Genomic DNA, 26,257 nt, shown 5'->3' with positions numbered 1-26,257 from the left:
TATTACCACTTTGTTTACTTCCTGGGCTGCAAATCACCAATGTAATTTTCACTGCCCCTCTGAGATGGCCATAATATCCCTGCTCTTGTATATACACTTTATGATTTGACTCATATGTTGGGGTTCAATACATCCATATTGACTCAGGTAATTGAACACAAGGGACACAGGCTGTTTTCATAAAAGAGGCAGGGAGACAATTCAGTGAAGAGAGGTGTATTGGAACAGAAGCTTCTGGAACATTGGTCGAGGTGTTTTTTGCTTTTAGAGAGGCGTCAGGTTATGTGTCTGTCACTGGACAGCACTTCAAGCATGACAATGGCGGCACAGAGGTCTTCCGCCTGAGAAGGCCGTGCTCCGTTTCTCTCCTTAACCTAAGTGGACCACCTAATACACCAGGATTGTTTGTATGTGTGCTTCTATGTGGGGGGTGGTTGTGAGCAGCGCCTGAAGACAATTCGTTTTCAGGAGGGTACTGCATTTAACTGCTGGACTTGGCTAAAGTCACTGAAAGATCCTTTCAGGATCAGGAAAATCATACCTCAGTCAACAGATACAATAAACCAGCCTCTCAAACGAGGAGACAGGTATATTTTCTTATCTTTCTCTGGGGAGTCGTTAGACTGGCTGGCTGATGGACAGAGATAGTGCCGGCCCACTTGAGCCGAGCAGACACTGTACAGATTTTAGCCCCAGATCTCTCGCCCGAAACAAATTTTAGAATTGGGCCAAATTTCTGCCAAATCAGCTGTTGTTTGACGTGCAGTCTGAGGGGCCCGATTAATCACCTGAACGATTTACGATCTGGCTCCTGGACAATGAATTTCTGGCCTTTCAGAGATTTCGGTTGGCTGTCTTGCAGTTAGAACAGTTCAGTTGTCAGATTTCCAGCATGGCTGCTGTCAAACAGCTGTCATAAACTAGAGAGAGCTTCTTTCTATATTATCGGAGTGCTATTTTTACATTGTGGCTAAAACTGTTGTCGTAGTGTTGCTGTGATGTGAAACTGAACTTCTGAATTGGAAAACAGGCAGATCATGTTCTCTGCATCTGCCTGAACTGCAATTTTCTTAATTCCTTTTAATTTATTTATTTTTATTTACTTTATTTATTTGATTTTTTTTCGTGAGCATTGAGGACACAGCCATTTTGTTTGAATTCAACTTTATTGGAATTGTCACTGGACAAATCCAAACGTACGTTCTGTGTGAGCTCCACATTGTGGCTGGTTGATTGACCCGTACAGTGTGAGCAGAGAAATCGTAGGTGCTAACCATGAAGAAAAACACAGAGAGTGAGTTCACATAACATGGACAACCAATAAAATTGTAAAGTGTCCACCCAGCTTTTGTGGCTGTGACCTGTGACTCCTGGGTAATCTGTCAGCTCCAGCATAATGCCAGCAAGTTTGTGTCACTCTGCAATTTTGAAATACCATTTCCTTGAATCTGTGATCTTGAACTACTTGATGGGACAAACTAACTCATTGTGATGCTTCTTAATAAGCCTTCACATTAGTTAAATCAGTACTGATACAGTACTAATAAGAACACAGCAAGCAAATGTTGCAAGTCTTTGAATAGAGGCCAGCTCTGTGTCTTGATCAGCCGACCTCTGAAGGCAGTAGGTGGAATTAGCACAAAGGTTGTCTCCCCTCAAGGAGGCCATTCCTCATGAACTACATTTTCCATAGAGCGGAATATTACTTCTTTGTAGGTGTGGGCCTGTCAAAAGACAAGGGGTTAATGCAGTGCATTGCTGCTTAAAGCACACTTTGCTCTTTTCAAATTTTACCATTGTGCCTGGCAAGATCAAAAGGGCCCTTTCAACATGTCGCTGTGTTCAATGAGCTTTCATGTCTTACCTCATTACTGGAAAACTTTTCTTTGATTGAGCCGTGGTCTGAGCGGAGTTTGGTCAGACAATGGGACTGGACGACTTTCACCGTAACACAATGAGGAGGCAACAAAGATGTTGTCTCAAATCCCTCTCGAGATGCTGGGCCCCCACGCTTTACTGTGGCCAACAGGCCTGTGAATTACAGTAAGACCCCTAAAAGTGAGGATTTGTAACTCCTCTGATCAGACTCAGCTCACGACCAGCAGAGACTAAATCCCTGCAGGGAACCAGCGGCAGAACAGGGGATGAGATGAGCTTCTCCGAATATATCTTTGCCCATTTTAAACCCTTGCTGATAGACCCTGGAAGAATGGTTTAAGCAGGTTCAATTCAATTTTAAAATGTGCTAATTTTAGCAAAATCGAGGAACTGTTCATTCAAAAAGCTGTTAAAATGAAAATCTTTTTGGAGAAAATTAGATTTCAAATAACACAACACCTTCTATTATAAAGTGAATATTTTATTTATGCAATTTTCACACAGTTGCAAAGGCTTTTTTTTTTTTTTTTTTAGTTCTAACAAAGTTCTAACATTTCATGGGCACCAATATTTTTTCCAATCATTTTTTTGGGAATAGAGCAAACAAAGCCCTGAGTGAATCCTTGAGTATACACACCCTTCTCTGACTCTGAGAATTAGTCAGAAAAAGTCGGAAAAACCAGACAGAAGCGGCGTTTCACTGATCAGAAGCAGGTCTCTGTGGAAACTACTTTTGACCTTCTTCCTTCACCAACTTTCCGTCTCTTCCCCTCACACCCACACACCATTTTTCTATTTTTCTATTCAGTATATAAATCTGTACATTTTTACTACTCTGTCCGCATCTCTTTTTCGCTCTCACTTTTACAACTTAATTTCCTCTCCTGTTGATTTAAATTGTTTGTTTTAAAACATTTTTATCGTCTTTCCATTGATAACTACTTTATAGGCTCAGGTAATTGCAGACTGTGAAACCAAAATGCTAACAACAGACAATATAAATATTTGAGCGATAAAAAAAAAAAAGAAAAAGAAAAAAAACTGTTACCGTGACCTGGGCTAAGTAGAAAATTGAAAATGAAATAAACTGCACCTATTGGGAATTTTCCACCCTGATAATTTTCCTTTCTTTGAAGGAGCCAGCCAATAAGAGCCGAGCTTTTGTTCTTGTTATCGCGCACTGTTCATTTGTCTCCCAGCCGGAAAACCATGTTAAGATAACGCCATCCTGTCATCTGATTGTCTTATCAAAGTTGAGCGACACAACACCCCGAGTCAGTCTGAACAATCAGTCAGCCTGGATGAAAAGGTTAAGTGCTCCACACACCTCTTGTTAAAGTTTGTGGTTGAATTACATAGAGAGCAGAAATAAACCATGAGTATGCACAGTGTTTACTACACACAGAATTTATTCAAGATTTATTTGTCAGATGCCAGTTTGAGGCGTCTCACCGCACCAAGCTCATGTAGGCCGGTACTCAAGTCCTGTTTAATTACGGCCTCCTCTCTGCATTTCAAGTGCAAGAGTGTGCAACCCTTATACAGCATTTGACACCAGGGTCAGTGGAATTGCCCCACTTGAACCAAAAGACATTTAGTTTGGTTTGGAAAGTGAAAACTCGAACACCATTAATTTGTTTGCTCTCCCACTAGTCATGACCACAGCAAATGCCATCACCTCAAAGAAGTGGTCGGCCGTCCTCACTTTTATTTGTTTGTTTCTTTGGAGGGTGTGAGAAGTTGTGGAGCGCGGCTGGAGCGGACATTGGACTTGTGGGGGGGACGTGGGGACTCTCCAGAAGGAAGGCTTTGCGGGGAGAAAGCTATAGGGAGCTAGCAAACAAGTTAGGTAGCGACAGAGAAGGGGTTGGGGGGCGGGTGGGCGGAGGAGGGTGGAGGTGGTGATGGTGTTGCTGTTGGGAGGGGTGGGGATTCATTTAGCCAGGCATAGCTGCTCTTGTTTGTGGTTGTCCCTGACAGCGTCGGCAACGCTGCTCCAAAGCACCTGTGTTTGCTCACTAGCTTTCCCCCAATCTGCTCGAAAAATGCTGTGAGCATGTCACATGGTGGCCAGATAGCCTGGGCACCATGGGAATACAAAAGCCGGGGCTTTTAGAACAGTTAATCATTAATGGAGGTCTCTCTTTTGTTCCCATTCAGCTCCGCACTGACAGAGGCTTTGATATTACATATGGCAGACAGGTCAGACGCAGATATAGCCAAGTACATCGACAGGAAAGTGCTTTCAGGTCACTTGATGCAGGGTGATGAAGGGTAGACGGTGAGCAGCAATGGAAAAGTGTCCCTCCAGTGAAAGCCATGTGCATCTGTGGAGGACAGGAACAACACACACGTCAATCTCATACATCGTTCTATGTAATTTTACGTTTTTCACCATATAATAATTGCAGTGCTGATATTGACTGGTAGAAGTGAGGTGCTCGGTAGCTTCAGCACATGCTGGTGGTACATTAAACAAGAAATTCTATACTAACAAACAATCCAAAAAAAAAAAGGACAACAAATTTGTCATTGCACCATTGTCACTGATTGGCAGGATGGCAATAAACGGAACCAGTCTTTCATGGGATGGGAGGCCACTTTACCAACCCCACAATTAATTAACATGCCTTAATCTCAGTTTGCTCTCCATCTTGAACTGTCAATGAAAAGTCCAGGACTCATTTCACGCCTGTCAAACTGGGCTTTAGAACAGGAGGAAAAAAGGCAATGCATGAACTTGCTTTCACAAAGCAGAGCCAAATTTATCTTGAGGGGAGATTAGGTTTACACAGCCACATTCTTATAAAGCACTAAAAGGGTCAGAGACAAACTCTTATCTCCCATTTACCTCAGCATGCCAATGGTTCTTTATTGAAAGTTAGTCTCGACCCCACCCTAAACCCCCCAGTGCTAATAATACTGTATGGGACTTGGAGAGGATAGTGGGACCACAAACATTTACGGCTGAAAATGCAGCACAAGAGCAGGCAAAGTGGCCACTCAACGCAGGATGCTTGGTGCGCCCGAGAGTCAATCATTAACGCAGCACTTTTAGTGATATCTGCTCTCTCACTCAGAGTAGAAGTCAAAAGATAAATGAAGGTTGCGTTTCAGGGAATGAGAACTGCTCCAACTTTGCTTTAGCAAACATACCAGCCCACACGTAAGTTTCTTCTGAGACATTTGTTCCCAGTTCTCATGTCGGAGTCTCACTCAGACAATATGTTCTCAAGTTGGCCAACAATAGCAAAATGACTCAGGTTTATGTTTTTGGTTAATGTCAATACGACTATGGAAACCTTACTCGCTTCTCAGCCTTTCCACCATCAAATATAAATATTCAAATATGAGCTTTCTATGCTTGATTTATACTTCACTGTTCTTTTATGAACAACTGCTGTATAAATAATACAGTGGTTTTATTTGTGAGATAACATGTCCAAAGAAATAACCCCAACTTAAATAGCAAAGCCACTTCCAATATTTTAAGCATCATAAATGGAAATATACAAATTTTTGTTTTTATTTTGATGTAGCATGATCCTGTGACTCTGCCAGAAAATAAAGAAAAAAGCGTTTTCATATCCTCTTTGTCATGTGTGAGCGTCATGCGGCCATAAATCTTTCCTTTCCTTACGTGCAGCTTGACTTCACTACAGTGTGTTTATTTGCTAACCCTGGTCACCGATGATAAGGGCCACCGATGTCCCCAAACTGTAGCTCGCAATCTGTCTTAGTGACAACACGGTCCATGTTTCTAGCAACACGTTCTCACTGAGCGGCCTACAATAAGAGGAAAAATAAAGAACAAAACATAGGTGCTAGTAAATAAGGAAATAAATTAGGTTGAACAGAGTCAAAGGATGGGTTTAACAAGTGTACGCTTCAAACAAAAGTTCCTGTTTCAGGAGGGAAGGTGCACGGGTGATGGATGGCTTGGCAAACATAGCTGACATACCTGGCCAATGCCATGGGCCGGTCACAACCCAGGACTGAGAGGGACATTGTGTGAGTGTTTGAGAGTGTGTGTGTGTGTGTGTGTGTGTGTGTGTGTGTGTGTGTGTGTGTGTGTGTGTGTGTGTGTGTGTGTGTGTGTGTGTGTGTGTGTGTCTGCATCAGTGTAGCTCTTCCACAGCTATCCCCCTTCCCTCTGAGGCTTCATCTCCCTCCTCTCCTCCACTCGGGCCATGGGGATCACTTCAGTCAGCAGAGCCCTGTTTGACAGAGACACAGCCTCCATATAAATCCCATCCTCCTATTTATTTGATGTGCAGTTCTACTAGGACGCCTTCGATCCGTCCTCAGGGAGCCCGCATCTCAAAACACTCAAATAGTCTGGGTGCGGCGATAAGCACGGGGCTGGAATTATACTCCCAAATTCCCAAATCCTTATAGAGCATTGTCCCATTGCATTTTAAGACACATTCACAGAAAGAAAACTGCCAGATGAGACAGACTGGTGAATTATTGCAATTTCTCTTGTTTACCTTTTTAATATTTTTATTTATGTGCGATACATGTAAAAGATAAATGGGGAAAAAAGGAAGATATATGAAAAGAAAAATGTTCTTTTTCCATGAGTGCAGTTTGGAGCGTGGGAGACGGGTCATTGCAGCCTGGTGGATGAGTGGGAGACCTTTACGGGGAACACCCAGGAATGTTTAGTTAACGCGCCCGTCGCATTCAAGCATGTGTGTCAAAGGTGTTTACAGGGTGTTGACATTCACACATTGGCAGAGAGGTAATGTGAATGGTATAGCAGTGTCTGGCTGAGCTGGGCCCTGAAAATGTTCAACGCAACTGATATGAAACGTCTTGCTGTTAAAATGTTCCAGTACGAACGGTGGCATTTAAATGCAGAACCTGAAAACACTTCTTCAATTCACTTCTGTAATTTAAATTTATTTAATGCAATGTTCATGTGACAAGACACCAGTGTTATAGCAGGAAGCATTTTCAGATAAAAAGCATTAAAACAAAGATGTCCCTTTAAAATTCTTGTAATTGGAAACCATGAAATATACTATATAAAAAGCATATTTTTGTTTCTGTCTGTTTTTGTCAGTTGTTTTTTTATGATTTATATTTTTCTCAACAAATGATTCAGTTATTTCAAACATGTTATAATAATGAAAAATGTATGTATACACATAATTAAGTGTCATTTTGTATAATAATTAACTCGATGTTTTACATGTTTGTTTTGCATATTCCCCAAAACCTGAATCCTTTTACCCGTGACAGGATTTGTAGTTCAATTTGTAGTTAATTTCAAATGCATAGATTTTCATTGTGACAATTTGCTATATCAGTAATATTAACGAGAAAAATGTGTTTTCTTTAAAAAAAAAAAATACAGATTTTGTTTATCCAATTTACTTCCACAATTAAACAAAGCTAATTTAATTGTGCATTAAAAGCTGAACACCTTAACCTTTTTTTTTTACTATGGAAAACATGATCTTATTATTTTAATTTTGCCCTTTCCAGATGTTTTAATTTTTTTTAAGCCATTCTAACCTGTAGTTTTTGTGGTTATAAGGTAAACAAAATATAATTACTCTGATTGTAAATTTCATGATACAGTGACATGCTGTACCACTAATAAAACCAACCTGATAATGTGTGGTTTAATTTCCCTTTATGTGATGGCTTAGCAATAAAACACAATTATCAAGCCATATATCTACTCATTGTACCAAAGAGCAAACACAAGATATGTAAATACAAATAAAAATTTAAAAAACGGTTTGTCCCTACAAAGCAGTGTCATTATAATTCACAATCCCCTTTTTGTTTTGTTTTTTGGACAAACTGTGCTTTTGATGTAGCTCTAAATCAAATTTTCACCGCAGAATGAATATGATTTCTGGTGCTACACAAATGTTAAGTATTTTGTTTCTTTTTTTAATATACATGTCAATAATGATTATATTGTTTTTATTTAGAACTGTGAAAAATATAAGTTTACTATTTCAATATTGTAAAAAGGAAAAGCACTGATCATTATTTTTGAATATTAAAAAAAGTATAACTTATAGCACATTTGTCTGATTTATCTCAACACTGCAAAATACATATATACCAGGATAATTCAATTTTTTTTTTTTTTTTTTGCGCTCATCACAGTCACCCTCTCAGGAGGCTATCCTTTCTTCTGCAGTAAGTTGCCAAAGAAGCAACCAGTGCCAGCAAGGACAAGTCAGCATGTCATTCTGTCTGTCTGTCTGTGTCCATATGACCACCCACTGAGAACTGCAGAACATGAATTGAACTGCTCTAACTACCTCCTGCCAGCTTTATACTGACCTACAGGTGACAAAACACCTAACCTGTTAAAGTGCCTGTACATCCAGTTACTTTAGGTGACGTCCCCTCAACATTTAGTGACTGAACCACACACCAGAACACTACAGGTATCACTCAGACCACCATTGTTTAAGGTAATTGGAGGAGTGTTGTAAGTTTCCTATGACTCACACACAGCTCTTTTCTCCACCCATGAATGCTGGAAGATTGTAGGTCGTAGTGAACTTAAAAACGAAGTCCTCTCAACTCATAAATTACACGGCCACGGACAACCTTAAGCGGTGTTGAAATGCCTCGAACAGAGCTTTATTTCAACGTTGGTGGAGCGTGAAGCTGAGAGCACCACCCCACAAGGAGCCTGGCTCTCACAGGCACAAATAAGACAGCTATTTATCTTGCCATACCTGAGGTCTGACATGCTGGCAAAACGCTGATGGTGCACCAAAGGTGGATGTGAAAACAAGCACTTACTGTTTCTTAATGATGTTGCTCTTTGAATTATTGCTTCCGTAACAGGTCATATACCTTTTGTTGTGATTAGGGCCTTTGTGAATAATGTCTGGTCTTAAATTTAAAAATTTCTGCCCCAAACAAAAGGGCTTTCCTTCCTGGGACCTGTCTTGGCACAGCTACTGGCACTTTGAAATTTGATCTGAGAGATTAAGAGCTTAGCCATTAGAATAAACCACTGTGGAATCATCATGGGTTGTGTTTTCACTCTGGTGGAAAAAGAGCAGTTTTCCTGTAGTTTCTGTGCAAAAGCCGCTTGCAACACAAGACTGTCACTGTCTTCAAATACATTACAAGTCTAAAAAAAAAAAAACTACACATAATACACATATATGTTTTAAAGTGGTTTTCTAAATGTGACAGTGGGGAAAAAAAACCTAAGCCAATTATTCTTTTTTTGTTTCAAAGGTTTTTCCTCACAACATCATATTGTGTAGAAATCATCCTCAGTCTGACCACCCAGGGGGTCCCTGACACCACAACCTTTACAGAGGGGGATGGGTATGAGTGCGTGTGTGAGTGTTTGTGTTTAGGCAAGTGTCTGCTCACATGCATGAATATGCTCCTTCATCTTATGTGTATTGATCCTCCTGTGACATCCCACTACTTTTTTTTTTTTGTATTTGTTTGTTTGTTTGTTTCGGACACATTTACTATTGTTATTTTATTCCCAGCAGACTTCAACAGGGAGGCACGCTACTTCCATTTCCTGCCACGCAGACAACATTACATGTATTGAGTGTGAATACACATTCAGCAGAGAACTGGTCAATGTAAATGCAAACACAAACCAACAAACCAAAACAAAAGAGCACAATATGGATCTTTCTCTCAGCCAGAGCCACTACACTTGCTCTGTTTGCCCTCTCTTCTGACTGGAGTTGCCATTAGGTCATATAATGACCGCATCTCATTTCTCCCTCAAGAGCCCTCTGAAGCTTTCTGCCTTTGGCTGGAAAAGTACATCTTTGTCGGGTTCTTGAAACGGGACTCCTCTGTATTTTATTCCTTTTTATACAACATTTTGACATTTCCTCACTTTCCAAACCCAGCTCTTCTTCATTTTCTCTCTAAATGATAATGTTGCAAACTGCTCTAAAATGAAAATTATGTGTCAGCTTAGGCCAGAAAAAATAAACAAAAAAACACTCGGGTATCGTTATCGCACTCTGTGCTTGACTTGTGCTGCCTCCTCTAAGAAGAGAGAAGAGGGGTCAGCCGTCATTCCCCCTCCCCGGGTGCCACCCTGCCTTTTATAGCAAAGTGGAAGTGATTCAATCCCTAAACGAGTACACATGCTAAGGTGAACAGAGATACACACGCGATAACCCGTTCAATTAGACAACACCGTCATGGCAGGCAGAATGTGGACAGATAAATGACCATACAGTATGGTGTACAATGGGAATTAAAAGTATAGGGCAGCTGGGCTCTTATCTGGCCAGGGAAGAAGAAACCAGGCAACAAAGGGAGGCCTAAGACTAAGAGGCTTGATGCATGGGAAAGCCATGGGCCGGCCATTGTGGCTGCCCTTCTGCTGAGCAAATAGTCCAAACTGTTCATTCCCCATCTCCCATTCTCTCGCCGGTACATTGTTTGTGTCCTTGCATTTCATTCTGACTGGGGAAGATTGCTCTCAGGGCCAGTGAGCAAACAGTCCAGAAAAGAGCCAGCTATCTCCTGCCGTTCCCAGGAGAACTAGCATTTTTATTTCAGCTCCAAGCTGTCAAAGGATTGGAGAGTTTATGTCAGGATCCTGAATTAATTGCTTTAAGCCTCGGGGCCGACGCCGGCGTTTTTATCACCAAATGTTCGGTAAAATGTTTCCTAGCAAATTATGCATACCCCCCCACCCACCCACCATCGCCTCTCTCAGTCGCCAAACATTTGGTATTGGATACATACAGGATGAGTTTCTGCAACACAAATGATGTGTTTAGTTGTTGTGACAGCACAATGGTGTGAATAGTGATGGGCTATAGCACGGCTGTCAAGGATTTGGTGGAATGAAGGCAAACAGCAAACTTTTGTGTGTGTGTGTGTGTGTTTTTTTTTTTTTCCTCTCCCTCTCCATGACGGTAGGTACACGAGCCAAGCTTGGCAATAAAATGAGTAAGCTTACAGATGCCTCAATAAACCATAGCTGTTCAGACATTTGGTGGACCGAGCTTTAAAGGCTCCAAACTGTCCTCTGAACTGCCAAAGTGACTTCAGAACCGTCTGTCATCCTCATATTCATCCCATGCTACCGCTTACTTAATAACTATAACCATACACAGTGCATCATACATTTGGATTTGCAAAAACATATATGTCCGCAAGTCATATATCTAACCTAACTCCATTTAGCAACAACTTCAGGATCTTGAACAACCAGTTTAATGACAAACTTTTCATGAAACTTCCTAAATGCACTAAATAAAGTCACACAGTTGATACTGTTGAAAACTTTTGGCTGCTCACAAACTTTCCAATCCAGTGTATCAATCCCAAATATCCTACTTATCCAATGCAGGGATTTTTTTTTTTTTTTTTTTTTTTTTTGAGTAAGAAAACTGCTGCAGTTTTTTTTATAAATATCATCATGCTGTCATATCTGGATGTTGTGTTTTCATTCTCTGTTGGCTCTTAAATGAACAGTCCAAAAACAACAACAGAAATGGGCGGTCCAACAGTTCCAGTCTTCAGAGCCACACATCAATAACTGAACCTGGAGCCGCCATCTGGACTTTGCTTTTCTTTACTCAAATGCATCTGACGGCGCAGTGGACCATTATATTTGCATCTAAAAAGCAGTGGTAATATTTCACCATGCCACATGATGCTGTGCTATTTGTATAAATAAATCCTTCATCTAACTACCTGCCATTCACACATTTGCTGAGCGCAGTAATTCAAGGCTGTGGTCCTCTGATGTAAAAACTGATAAGGAGTTGTTCCCAGAAAATTCCCAGAACTTATCTTCACATGAAAGGTTTGCATATGAAAGGGGGTCAATGTGAAATTTGCATCGGTACATCAACACAACTGTCTCTGGCACTATGACCTCAAACAGTGGTTGGTTGTAACAAGTCTGAACCCACAGCTAATTTAACTGTAACCAAGGCCCTCACAAATATGAAATATGTGCACCTTTCACACAATATTATCCTTCTGTTGGGCACTTCAAGATAAGGGTGTCCCAGCTCTGACCAATAAATATGCCAGTTGACTCCTTAATCTGAAAGGATATTAAGTGACAAGCGCCATGATGTTTCTGTCAACGTCGAGCAGGCGAGGGTTAAATAGTGTGTATCAGGGGACTACTCTGTAGTGGGGAAAACATACAGGCTTCATCCTTCACCATAATCTGCTCAACAGCCCTATAGACACCTCCCAGCTTTCCTCAATCCTTCGACTGAGCATCAGCCTTTCCATTATAAATAACACAGCCATTTATATGGGATTAAATTGGGGATTAATTTGATTCAAGTCAGGGTATGGGAATTCATTAGCGGGCTGACAGTGGCGCTATACATGGGGAGAATTTAATTTGAATCCCCCAAGGGAAGCACTATGGGGCACTGGGGCTGTGTTGAAATAGAGGTCTTAAAGACAAGGGGGGATATTGTTCCGCACTTTAGATTTGGACACTTGTAAGGTGGCACTTTATTGCTGTTGATGGGTTGTCGTCAAATTGAGAGCGGCAATGCTATTAGGTGAGAGTGTCCTGAAATAGACAGACAGTGCTGAAAGAGAGAGAGGTGGGTTTACCCGAGGGGAGAGAAGGCTTACCCTCACGTCTGGCCTTGTCTATCTGCATGGATCAAGAATAGTTCTTGACACTCCTATGACCGTGAGCAAGTAAATACACGTTTTTCACACAGATTTGGCTCTCACTCATACGGTATTAAAATGAGCACATTATTTGAATGTCAGTGATTCTCATGAATGTTGAAATGGCATATCTATAGCAGCCATTTCCGACAAGCTGTGCGGTGTAAAGTGAAGGCATTAAATTCAGCTCGGATGCAGATTACAGAATTCACCCCTGCAGAACACCATCCTGGCATTCACTAAATTGGACAAGTCCCATTGTAAGATAGCCTATCACAGTGCACATGTCTGCATAGAAGAACATATGCAGGACAAAATATTCCGTAGTTTGTTATTCCGAGGACGGCACCGGGGGCACACGGGCTTGTTTGCCTTTGCTGGGAGAGGAGATTGGATTGGGGGTTTAAATGAATCGCTGGCGCACCACGTTTATAGGTTTCATTAACTTTTAATGAGTTGGGTGTCCTTCGATGTGATTGGCTGGCAGAGCTTTGCCTTCACTTCCTGGAACTAGAGCTGAGGGGGGAAGTGAGGAGATATTGCAGTATGTTGGCTTCCATGTTGTAGCCATGTGCTGCTGGATGTGCCACAGAGGGTGGAAATGGGTCAGAGAAAAGGGGGTTATAATGTGGTACTATTCCAAAAGCAGAAGCCCCAGATATCCATCAGCACTGGCAACTGCTGAATCTAAAACCTGGAGGTATCCAGCCTCGAGGGGAATAAAGAAACCTTGGCAGATCAATCACAGCCAGGCAGGCATCCCTTTACCACAGCTGACTGACATATCGCTTTATGGTAGCTTTGCCAACAAGGTTTGATCTCAAAGACAGGCATGAGACCCACTGGGAAATACCTGTGGAATTACCAAAGAGGGTCTAGAAGCGTGAATGCGTGCACGCACACAAATGTTTTCAGCAGTCAACCCAAGCAATACCTAACTTCATATTTTCAGCATCTTTAATCTCCATCCAATATAGTATCTTTCTGCCTGGTTGATCACACATATATTATCTTGCTTGGAGGGTTTTTCTGTAAGCTTTATGTTTCTCCTTGAGAAGCTAATCTCCTCCTCCCCCCCTGAGTCTCACTTCAGCACTCCTGTGAAACGAAAGCTTTTGACTGTCTTTGCCGTTTTTTATCTCCGTCACACTGACATGAGGAAAGTTCTTCATCAGGCATTTACATTATCTCCATCGCCCCTTGATTTTCAGTGTCTCCCCTGATGAAATTTTGGTTAGCCCGGTAAGGTGGGGACTGCTTCCCTTCCATTTGCATGACGACAGACCTGTGTTGCAATAGTTTACAAGGATAAACACCGACCATCCATCCACTTCCAGGCATATAAAAGCAGCAGGGCAGTGAGAGGCACCCCGTGCTGGCCTGAATAGATCGCCTTTAGGTCACTGCACGTCCCACCAGCTGCTGCCTCACAGTACTCAATGGGCATTGTTGATGGACCTCTCTCTCTCCTTCTCTCTCTCTCACTCTCAGGACATGAAGGAGTCCTGCACTGGAATGTCACATAGTCATGTCAGAAGAGCTCAGACACATCACAGTCGGCGGCCGCATTCTCACCCTGTCCACGCTGCCATCCTTCTCTCTCTTTCCATCCCTCATGATCTCACTCTCTCTCTAACATACACACACCTCCTCCTTTCCATCCAAACAGAGCCCTAACCTGCTCCTCATACATCTAGATTTGCAAAATAACAACCACATCAGTCAATCGTGTTGACTGTGAAACGTTCCAGTTCTTTAAGGTTAAATTGTCACGAAGAGAAGGGAATAGTTATGATGTAAAAATTGTAAAATACATTTTCCGCTGAGAGAAGAAAAAAAAAGGAACAAGAAAGAAAGGAGCAAAGAGTCACATTTTTGTGTGAACAGCAGGAAGGGAGAGAAAAAATGAGTAGAATATGTAAGGCTTTGGTACACATCTGTAAATCCCTGATTATACTCTGGAAGTATATGTGCAGAAGAACAGACCTCCTCATAAGTTAGTTTCCACCATCTCTTGCAGATTTTGTAAAATATCCTTTCTTCACAATGTATAACAATCAAACATTTAGATACTAGTGGCACTATTGAGTCACATAAAATTATATATGAATAATTTACAAATGCTGACAACTTTAATTTGGAAACTCCTCCAAAAATCACTTTTTTCAGTTTTTATGAAAAGGCCATCAGAATCAAACAGTTTGTTTGTAACTTCAAAATCTGCCAGGGGTCAGGTTTAATTTATGCAGGATTTTTGACTGTTTTTATTATTTTTATTTTATTTTATTTTTCAGCTGTTTTCCTTTAGTACAACAAAATATAATGTAAAGGAGATTTAAGATGTATATTTGCATTTGAGGCCCCTTAGAAGCCCCAAAACACAATAAAACCATGTGAACAGGAACTGCAAGTTATTGTACAGTTTGAATTATATTCCGAAATTATGCACTAATATATTTATCCAGTGTGCCAGTTGTAGTGTTCTTTATATTTTGAATTCATTGTTGTAGCTGGAAATACTGAAAGAATCTATAATAATGCAGAAATTTACGTGTATTTATATTTTAACCTCAGAAACTTAATGCAAATTTCAGCCTATAAATTGACAGCAGAAAAAATAATTGTTGCCATTTTAAAAGAAAATCTTCAATGCAGCTTACTTTATAATTTCAATTTTAATGTTATAACTAAACCTTTTTTGTTATTTTACAGGCTGCTATCAAAACTAAATTCAGTTAAATTAAAATTCAGTGTGGCCGTGTGCTCATCCTAAATTCCCAACAAGGCAATTACCAGGTTTAGAAAAGAACAGACAGCAATGACAGCAGAATAATAAAACAGCAGCACTACAGCTGTGATAGAAGCCAAAATAATTAATCATATATTAGATCAACATACATTTTTATTTTAAATATTTTTGTCCATGGCTGAAGCTTTAATTTGGCAATAATTAATATAGTCTCCTTTTTTTCTTTCTCACACTTCTCTTCATAAAACAATAATAATAGGCGAATATAACAGATTTATTCATGGCCAGTGAATAAGTGCGGAGAAAACTGGAGACATGTACTGTCGATGGACAGACGGGACGCCGGAGCGTCACACCGGGGCCGGGCCGCCTGCTGAGAAACCATGGGTGGCTTTGAGTTTTGACTTTGTGGTCCCTTTAATATACTGAGGGACGGCAGTTTGCCTTGCTAGGATATGGGATTAGGAGTATTTCTGGTGAAAGAGGAGTTAAGTCGGGCTAGTGTGGACGGTCCCTCCCCTGCAAAAAGGCTGAGACAGAATTACAGCTTGTTGGACCGGTGTCCCGCCGTCGCCATGGAGACAGATCTACTTGGGTGTTCCAGTCCGCGGGCTGCAGCGCGGAGCCTATAGGTGCGGCAGACACCCTGCTGTATATACCACCACCCGACTCCCTGAAATAACTCTACACCTAATTTGATAAATAACCTGATGAGGCGAGACATCAGTGACGATCCAACAGTGTTTATCCCCAGGCTGACTGGAGCGCTGATCACCAGACTGTTCTGCGCTGACACGCTTATCTCATGGGCTGCTGCCAACCTAATGTGTATATAAATATTCCATATTTTTTTCTAACATTTTATTTTATTTTATTTTATTTTAGTTTAGTTTAGTTTTTTCTTCCGTGCATAAAACCGGTGCCGGGAATGATAGCGCTGCTGTATTCAGCTGACGCCCATGGGCGGATGCGCATGTGGCTTATAGGGTACTGAGTCATTCATTGAAAATAGAGGCCCAAACTCGCCTAGGCATTAAAATGTATTGCTGTAGGGAAAATGTCAGACTGAGGAGGTCTGGTACAATTAGATGCTATTTAAAGACATGAACGGGGATAAAAAGGCAATTCGCTCATTGTAATCTCACAATGCAGATTTTTTTAAAGAAGCAAAACTATAAATAGATTGTTTTGTGTGTGTGTTCACTATATTATCTCTTATTTATGTATCCCTTGTTTTAACAGCATTACATTATATTTTTATAATTGCTGATGTTCCGTCGCAGACCTGCAGCCGGAGTCAGACTGTCAGTGGCTGAGACGCGCACCAAAGCTTTGTGGTGGGCTTCGGGTGAGAAAGCGGTCTGATTTCTGAGGCCTTAATCGAGAAATATGTAAATGAGTCCAAGAGAATTGCAGAGAAATCAGGTTAGCGGAGTTTTTTTTTTTTAAGAATCAACAGGCTGGGCCATCCTTTATTCAGTTTCTATAACAACAGATGTGCTGGTCTATGATGGCGCGGCCAGGAAGCTGCAGAGGTATCCTCCCTGATGGAAAAGCCTGTACAAAGTTAGGAGATGCGTTACGTGGCCTTTTGGCGAACTTTTGTCCGCCGGTACAGATTGAGGTTGGTTACCTTTGAACCGACAAAGCTCCAAAAGGCCATTCCCATCTCAGTGTGCACCATGAGAGGGCTTGACTGGGGTTATCCCGCTTTTAAAGGGTCGGGGGAGAGCCGCGTCGCCGTACAATAGTTTAATGTTGGCAAATGGATGTTTTGGAGAGCTCTCCATCTGCTTAAGATTTAGTACAACTAGATAGTCAAATAACGGCCTCTTGAACGTTATTTATAGAGACATCAGTGTAGAAATATGAAAAGATTAGGAAAAATACTATTATTATTATTATTATTATTATTATTATTATTATTATTATTATTATTATTATTATTATCATTATTGATTTGTAATTAAATATTATCAGTGAGCATTAGGGCTACTTTACATTTATAATATAAGCCAAAAGGAGTTCCGTTTTCTGAACAAGAAAAAAACAACTACATTACCTTCATTTAATAAAATCTCACGAACTGTTATATGTACGTTTGACAATAATTGATTGAAATGTATACCCTGCAAAAAAAAAAAAAAAATATATATATATATATATATAAAAATCTAAATCGATTTGTACGCTGATGAAAGCAGCAGGAGGGTCAGTGCTGCGGCAAAGCCCGTCTTCATGGCATCAGCGCATTGATATCAATCAGCCGCACACTGCAAAAAATATCCGTCTCAACAACAAGTAATTTTAGGTCCATTCTGAGTCTCACAGTTCACTGAGCACGGGAATAGATTCTCGCTAGATTCTCGTGTAAAATCAACAGCAATTTCTAGAATGAAGTAAAAAAAAAAAAAAAAGAGAGAGAGAGATGATTTAGTTTCAGCAGCACTGGAAATAAATGAAATGATCTCACCCTCTGCAAAAAATGTTTTCGATCGAGTTTTAAAGTTACATTTTTAAAAAATGCAACGACAAAGACACTAAATTAGTTGCCATGGCACTTTTTTTTTTTTTGCAGTGTAGCAGAATCCCTCTCCATCACACAGCTCTAAGACACAGAAACTTGAAGCAACCTCTACCACACAACCTGCAGATCCCCTCAGCTTTGCACCACCCTGTCGTGAAATCCAATACGTCTCCTTTCTCATGAATTTAGGATATCAGCTTCTGCACCCCCCTCCCTCCCTCCTTCCCTCCACCTCTCCCCCGCCATGCATGTCCGTCCGGGAACGGCCATCAAGCCACATCTCCCTTCCTGTAAAAAAAAATATAAAGACTTCTAAAAAAGAGAGAGAGAGCCTTATAGAAAATAAAAAAGCTTCATACCTGTGCAAAATAGCCGGTGCTTGTTGTTGGCAAGCCACACAGGAGCCCATTGTAGAAGCTCGCCTTCTGCCTTCTGCAAAGGGCTCCAGACATCACGGCATTTATTTGAGCTCAAACTCTGTCACTGTTGACTTTAGCACAAAGCAAAGATTTCACTGCCCCGCTAGTTAAAAAAATGATTATTTTACAGAGATATCGATCAGTGTGCTATAAAAAAATCAGCTTAGCATTATATGTCTAAAATGAATAGAACGAAATTTAATGTCTGTGTAAATTTACAGAGCTGCGGCGTCCTATTCAAAGTTTACACTTGTGCAATTTGGTTTGTGTGTGTACTCTTCCTATATGTGGGCATAGCCTCCACTCTATTGTTTACTGGCTTTGTTTATTCGCAGATCACGCTGTTTAAAGTACGATCTGTAAAGAGGGTCTGGAGAATAAACGCACACTTTAGGCCCTACGTGTTCAGAAGGCGAAGGGGTGTCATTTGGTTATAAGGGAAGCAGAAATGCCCCCCCCCACCAAACACACACACACACACACTTACACACTCCCCTGGCCTTGGATTTGAGCTCAACAGGGAAGGACAGGCAGTAAAAGGGTGGGGTAAGGTGGGGGGGCCTCGATTCATTTGGGCGACAACTAGCCTATCTTATCTAACAAGTGGGGAGGGTCCAACTACTTTAAAAATAGGGAGTAGACAATGGATCCCCAGATTGTGGGGATAGAAGTTAGAGCAGCGCATTGAGGCGGCCCTGTTCCCAAATCAGCCCCCTTTTCCAGCAACTATTCTCCTGCGCCACGGGAGGCTGTTTTATGTGACAATGACACTTAATCTTAGTCACTGATCTAAACTTTGCAGTGTGTGTGTGTGTGTGTGAGAGAGAGAGAGAGAGAGAGAGAGAGAGAGAGAGAGAGAGACTGTGTGTGTGTGTGTGTGTGTGTGTGTGTGTGTGTGTGTGTGTGTGTGTGTGTGTGTGTGTGTGTGTGTGTGTGTGTGTGTGTGTGTGTGGTGGGGATCCACTTGTGACTGGCAGGCAGGAATGGTGTTTGAGTGACAGCCTGAATCATGATGTGATTCACTGTATGTGTGTGGGAATTTAAAAGGCTGACTGACTACACTTATAAACTTATTACTTGACCAGCTCCTCCTGCGCACTGGCGGTCAGCAGCTGCACATCAGCAGCATCAGACTGTATGTGTGCGTATATGTTATGTTAATATGGAAGCTTCTGCAGAAAACCCTCATTTATGTTTGCAGCATATTTGGAGGAGGATTTTTTATATAAATATTTTTTCAGGCTTTCTTCCTTCTAAACTGCATCTCTGACAGGTTGTCTTCTTCATCACTTCAATTCCAAAATATTACAAACTTTTTTTTTTTTCTGGTTCCCCACATAAATATCCCAATTTATGTTTGGGATTAATGAGTGCGTGCGTGTTTTGTTTACATGTTCTGAACGACAAATTGACAGCATTGTGCTCAGTGTTGTCCAGCAAAGCTATTAATCCCTGCTGAAAATGTGCGCCTCATTATAACAGCACGTGTATATGAATCATATCCACAATTACACCAAAAAAAAAAGTAATGATTATCGTGAAACTCGTTTTATGCACTAACGTGCAAGGCGTTCATGTTATCATGCGTGTTATAAATCAGATGGGTCTAAGAGAAAAATAAATAGCCTAATGCCCTTAGTTCTATCTTCTTCTTCTTTATAAATTTTTGTTTTTAATATTTAATGTATATTAAATGGAAACTAATTAAAATAGTTGCATTTAATGTGAAATATTTCTGCTAATAATTAAATTCTGTTGTATTCAAGTCCACCCACATGGGGAACACCGCGAATATTAACAACATGTAATGGTGGAGAGGTGTTTCATTTACTAAATTACTACTACTGTTCTATAATATTAATAATAATAGTCAAACACCATCATTCAGAAAACAAAACCAATAACACTTTAATATAGATTCTGTTCTTGTCACTACAAGAATACACATATGCAAGTCATAAATAGGAATCACACAAATGATTGAAGAAATCCTGCGAGGCATTTAAATTCATTTAGGAATCCAGTAATGCGGATGGAGGCTATTTTACAGCAAGTTTTTGTTTGTCTTTGGGGTCCATTCCTGAAGCCGACTTCTGAACAGATCTCGTCACATTATCATTACTTTTAATTATTATCATCATTATTATCATTATTATTATCGACATCCTTTCTCAAAATAATTAGGCTACTAACAAACTCGACAACTAAAACGGTGGGAAACATCAAAAATATCTGAAATACATATTGTACACAAACTCTATATTTTTTGTTTGTTTGTTTTTTTACAAATGTACAAATTGAAGGGAAAAGAAAGTCCACGTCGGATGGAAGGGGGTGAAGAGTTTATGAAGAGTTCATGATTGGCCTGGAATAGACGCCTTGGTAGTAAGTTGTGTCAGGTATGGATGAAGAATCCAGACCGGGTTTCCCCGCCATGGAGCCCATGGAAAGCGCCCCGGCCATGGGGGAGCCATATCCGGAGTAATGCATCACTTGCTCGTAAGTCTTAAGGTCCATTTTGTGATGCTGCTGCTCCGACGACATGAGGTTGTTGATGGAGAAGGGGTGGTTGAAGGAATAGTGGTGCTCCGGCTTCAGGTGCGCTTCGTGGGCAAGGACCGAGTGATGCTGAGCCATGAGGTGCTGCCCCTGCGACACCGGTGAGGCGGCGGCGTGCTCCGGGCTCAGGGCCTGGCTCGCCTTCATGTCTGACAGGGACCTTTTGTGGTCGCTGGAGGAGGAGTTGGAGTGCGGGGACTCGTTGCCGTTGCAGCTCTCAGAGCTGCTGTTGGAGGAGCCGCCGTCTCCCGCCTTGCGGCTACCGTCCTTTGTGGTCATCTTCTTCTCGCACTTGAAGCGCTTCTGCCTCCTCAGGTAGCAGCCGTTCTCAAACATGTTCCCGGAGTCCGGGTGCAGAGTCCAAAAGGAGCCTTTCCCGGGTTTATCCGGTGACCTGGGCACTTTGAGGAAACAGTCATTGAACGACAAAGAGTGGCGAATGGAGTTCTGCCAGCGCTGCTGGTTCTGTCGGTAAAAAGGGAAGAGGTCCATTATCCACTGGTAGATCTCGGCCAGTGTCAGCATCTTACTGGGAGACTGCTGAATGGCCATGGTGATGAGAGAAATGTAGGAGTAGGGAGGTTTGGCGTGCGTGTAGCTCCTGCGGTAAGTCTTAGGGTCTCTGGACCTGTTGATGTTAGACTGTCCGTAAATGGGGCTCATGGCGTTCATGGTGTTGTAGGATGTCAGGGCGTTCATAGACGCGGGCTGCGCGGTCATGGGACTCATACTGGGGCTGAGGGCTGCGCTCATGGCTGTCATGCCTGCGCCCATGCCGTTCATGGCTCCGGTGCCCGGTGACATGCCGGTCATGGAGGGACTCATTCCCGTGTTGACGTATGACATGTTCATGGAGTTGGCCGTCATGTTGGCAGTGGTGCTCATGCCGGACATGCTCATGTAGGTGTTCATAGAGTTCATTCCCAGGCCCGTGTTCATGTTGCCAACCGAGGTGTAACACTGTCAGTGAGGGAAAGAGGCACTCATCAGTTTCATCTGGCACAAGCATTAAAGGGAGGAATTAAAAGCAATTGTAATTGCTAAACACAAAGGTTAGTTTCTCTTCCAACTAAATAAAATCCGATTATTATTATTATTATTATTAATGGAATAATATATACTAAGATTAAGATAAAGGCTTTTTTTAAAAGTATGCTGGCTGGTAAACGTCGAAATCATCTTTAAGGTTTTTGCTGCCGCGTGAAATAGTTTGAGAATTAAGAACAAGGCTGCATGTGTTTAACAGGCCGTGTAATGCCACTGTTCGGGCAGCTAAACCAAGTTAAATAATCCTCTATAAAAAAAAAATGTAGGTTGATGAGGTTGATGAAAATGTTGACGCCTAATGTGACTGTGACTCCACACGCAAAAATAGCGACCGCAACGCAAATATTTGAATCAATCTCCACAAAATCAAACAGCGCGGATGTTTGTTGAGTGGAAACACGATACACACACAAAAAAAAAAAAATAATAATCTGATTTAGTAAAGATACGTATGGACTTATGAAATTATAATCCGAGTGAAAAGTTTCCTCCCCCCCTACATGTCAAGCAACTTTGTTAGGATAGTGCGCTGCGTGGAGATGGGGGAGGATTTGGAGGCGCCTCAAGTCAATATTTGATCACAAAGTTAATATTATCTCAGGGCTAATATTGAGTTGTATAAAATGGGATCGGCTTTAGACGGGAAAAAATATATATTTAAGGTACCCACCTCGGGCTCTCCGTAGTAGGTGCTCCAGTCGGTGTGTTCGTGTCCTTCCATTTTAACTGCTCCAAGCATCATGGAGGACTTTTACAAAGCGTCTCCCAGCAGAGGAAAAGCCAAAAGTCTCTCTAATAGCAGGTGACTGGGGACCACTGAGTGTATTTTGGTCGTCGGTGAGTCCCTTCGTCAAGGACTGGCGCATGTGTGTCTTATAGAGCCAGCCGTGAAATGCGTCTGTCAGTGACTGGAGTTCAAATGACGCTCCGTGCTGCCTGTTAACGCTATGATATAGCTCTGTGCGCTAGGCAAGCCTCCAATCCCTACTTCTACGCCTTGGGCCCTATTTGAATAATCTCCTCGCACCTAGATGTGAGACTCCTCAAGCTCCCCTCCCCTCCTCCTCCTCCTCCTCCTCCACCACCACCACCAATTGTACACCTGCGCTGACTGAAAAGAACAGTTTCATATGAAAAGCTTCATTATAAACTAATCTTATTGTAGGCTATTTTGGCTTGGGCGAAGAAAGGAAAAAAAAGAGCTATAAAAGGAATGTTTGGCGCTCTTCCTTGGTGTGCTTTTCATTACGCACGTCCTCAGTAAGCACAACGTGTTTATTCCACCTCAACAGAGCTGAAATCACATTTCTATTGCCTTCAAGCAGTTTAATGTCTAAGTCCATACATATATGTAACTGTTCATTATTTTTACACGGATAACAACGCAGTGAAATGGAGATTAGAACGTTTGTGAATTTAAAAACTCACAATGCGCTTTAAGAAGTGTGTTTGTCATGCAAACATTAATTAATAACTGTGTTACACTGTCAGGGTTGTGCTGCTATAAAATATTGCAGGTACATGCAGCTGTTTATAGGTTACACAATTCTATTTTTGAACGCCTGCGGTGTTAACCTGCAGAGGCTATTGATCGCTGGTATAGGCCTGCATGAGTGCATGTATGCAGTGCAGGAGAGCTATACTGCGGTCCATTCAGATGGTTTAAACACCTCTGGTAAAATAGGTGATATTTTAAAGATACCAAGAGGCCAGTTATTATCATTACTTAACCCCCGCAAAGTATGCCCTAATAAAACCCTGCTGGTCTTGGCACTTTTTTCACAATTAGAGTTTGCGCCACTTTCCCCGAATAATTTCGCAAATATTTGCGAAAAGATGAGATTTTGTTCTGCTTTACTAACCTGGATGACCGATTTACTGTTTCTAAATGTTTTAATTAGTGATGAATATGCCAGACATAGCTTCAGAGCGCCCTCTCTCGGTTATTGTCTCCAACTGGCTTTGCTGTATGTGGCACAAAAAGCAGCCCAATTCTTTGGAATTAAATGCCTGTGAAACATTTCGATGGAGTCGATGGAATTTTATTTTATTTTACATTTTCTTGGAATTTTTAAATAGGTGCAAAATTTGTGTGTGTGTGTGTGTGTGTGTGTGTGTGTGTGTGTGTGTGTGTGTGTGTGTGTGTGTGTGTGTCTAGAGGCTTCCAAACCGCACACTATTTACACACCTTCATATTTGCTGGAGCTCAATATTCAGTTTATCTGAACCTTTATGATGAGAGTATTCATCATAGTGTGCGTTGAGTCTTATTCATATTGGGTTTTTATGTAGCTCTTTGAATGATGAAACTTTATTTATATATATATATATATATATATATATATATATATATATATATATATATATATATATATATATATATATATATATATATATATATTATCCACTCTCACCGCATCAGACCTGGTAAGACCCGGGCTTCTGAGACTCCTCACTCCCCTGCCTGTCTGTCTGTACAGTATTTGTATGACACAAACATCAAGGTGAGGCTGCAGTCCGGTGCCAGCCACGTGTCAGTAGTTGTACATCTATTTGACTGCATATTTACGCAAGAGCATAACTATCAGTATAGAGCCCCATTAGTAAAGGCGAGTAAACCTATCGTGTTGACGAGGGACTAACAGAGTCTGCTTAACTTGGAAATGAGATCATGAGAAAAAGCTCTGTGTGTGTTTGAGGATTGGGGATTGCGCCGGTGGAGAGCTGGAGATGGTCAAATCCGCGCTTTCTCGGCTTGACTCAACACTATGTTTTTTTTTAATTATTATTTTTTCAATATCATTCAAATTTCGTAATAAAAAAGAGACAATACAAAAATAACTCTCCAATATTTATTTATATTTTATTTATATATTTTACATCCACACACTTCAGTATGTTCATCATTAGAGTGTATTTGTAGAGCTGTGTGTGATGTATTAGGAAGGATAAGCATGTAGAGCTTCATTTCAACATAAACTCATGAATTATGCGTTGAAGAATTTCACATTTAAAAATGTGAAATGTTTAAATAAAATCAGTTTCACACGTATTGCATCTTTGACTAACAGATGGGCATGTGTAACACCAGCATGGTGTTTTTCAGTGTCCAAAAACAGTGCACACTTTCTTTTGTTTTTGTTTTTTACTAACACTAAGTGTGTGAACTGACCAATTTAGATTTGAATCAGTCTCGACTGTTTCTAATTTATGACCAAATCCAAAGTGTGTTTTTATCTTAAAATAAAAAAGCATTTTATGAAGTTTTTCCAACAGACAGACCCAAATCTTCAGTACTCCAAAATGGTCCTTGACCTGCATGACATTATGTTCCTGAATGAGACATGTTGCTAATTCCATAGTTAATCATCAACCTGCAGGAGTCCTCTCACATGGGTGAAGGTCACATTTTGGATTTAGTCAAAAACAAAAACTTTCAGCTCGGCTCTGTTTGCTCTGTCACCCTATTTGGCGTGTGTGTATTTCTTATTTATGCTCTGGTGTAGTGAGTGTGTGTGCTAACACACTGGATGTCCCTATATCACAGATGGAAAGGGGAGTCATGCAAAGACAATTGTTACCCTGATTACCTTTTAACACAGGGTTATGAGAAAGTTGGGCAACATCTCTTCTGGGCAACAGTTGGACATCGGTCAGTGTCAGTCTGACAAAAATCCAGGCTGGGTCACACACTCTGAAGAACTGAAACATGGCTCTTTGTCGTTTTTGTTTGGCTTGTCATTATTGTAATAAATCATTATCAAGTATATGAGTTGAAGAGCAGTTTTTTTTTCCACTTTTAAAAAAATGTCTCATGGTTCACGTTTTTTTTTTTCCACTTAAGGTAACAGAGATTAACAAATGTAGTGTGCCAGCAGAGTACATAGAAGATGCTGAAGATGTCAGGAGTGTGTCACAGTGAGGAAATAAGGTCTTGTTATGTGTTGTCCTGTGCTATGTTGTCATGTGCATTCTGCTTTTATTTTGTAATCTGTTCTCCCTTTGTGTTCCAGGTAGCTTGCCCTTCCTCTTGTGTTCCTGCCAGTCTGATTGTCTTCCCCGCCCTGATTGTTTCCACCTGTTCCCCATTACCTAGTGTCTATATATTGTCTGTGTCTCCCTTTGTTCTGTGCCAGTTTGCCCTGTCTTTCGATAGTAGAACCAGCGTTTTCCTCAGTCTGTCAGGTCACGTTCACAGTTTACTCATTCTAGCCATTTGTTTAGTTTTGTCAGTATTTTGTTTGGTTTATTTCATTATCAAGTATTTTCCTCGCTAAGAGTGATTTTGTGTTTTTTTAGTAGTCTTTAATTTTGTTTGTGGACTTTTGCCTCGTCACGAGAGTTATTTTGAACTCCTTGTTGAGTCGTGCATTTGGGTTCAAATCTTGCTCAGTTGTGACAGTGTGTGACCATCAAGAGATGATACTGAAATTTCCCTTC

The 26,257-nt window shown here is 41.1% G+C and overlaps 1 protein-coding gene across 1 annotated transcript; it reads right to left on the bottom strand.

The window, feature by feature from the left end:
* Positions 1–20,100: 20,100 nt before the first annotated feature.
* On the bottom strand, positions 20,101–22,773 carry foxa2 (forkhead box A2). Its single transcript, XM_041059929.1, has 2 exons — positions 22,488–22,773; positions 20,101–21,730 (listed from the first exon to the last, which is right to left on the bottom strand). Exons 1-2 carry the CDS (start codon positions 22,557–22,559, stop codon positions 20,555–20,557), a joined length of 1,248 nt encoding a protein of 415 aa, XP_040915863.1. The 5' UTR covers positions 22,560–22,773; the 3' UTR covers positions 20,101–20,554.
* Between the last annotated feature and the right edge of the window lie 3,484 nt (positions 22,774–26,257).

This window comes from Toxotes jaculatrix, chromosome 17 (genome assembly GCF_017976425.1).
Source record: "Toxotes jaculatrix isolate fToxJac2 chromosome 17, fToxJac2.pri, whole genome shotgun sequence".
Lineage (NCBI taxonomy): Eukaryota > Metazoa > Chordata > Actinopteri > Toxotidae > Toxotes > Toxotes jaculatrix.
This window is presented reverse-complemented; position numbering and strand designations above follow the sequence as displayed.

Excerpts from the sequence above, each read along its gene's own strand:
- foxa2 (XM_041059929.1), bottom strand. The coding sequence starts at position 22,559 with ATGATGCTTGGAGCAGTTAAAATGGAAGGACACGAACACACCGACTGG. Across the intron at positions 21,731-22,487 it reads CCTACTACGGAGAGCCCGAG|TGTTACACCTCGGTTGGCAA; the intron begins GTGGGTACCTTA and ends CCTCACTGACAG.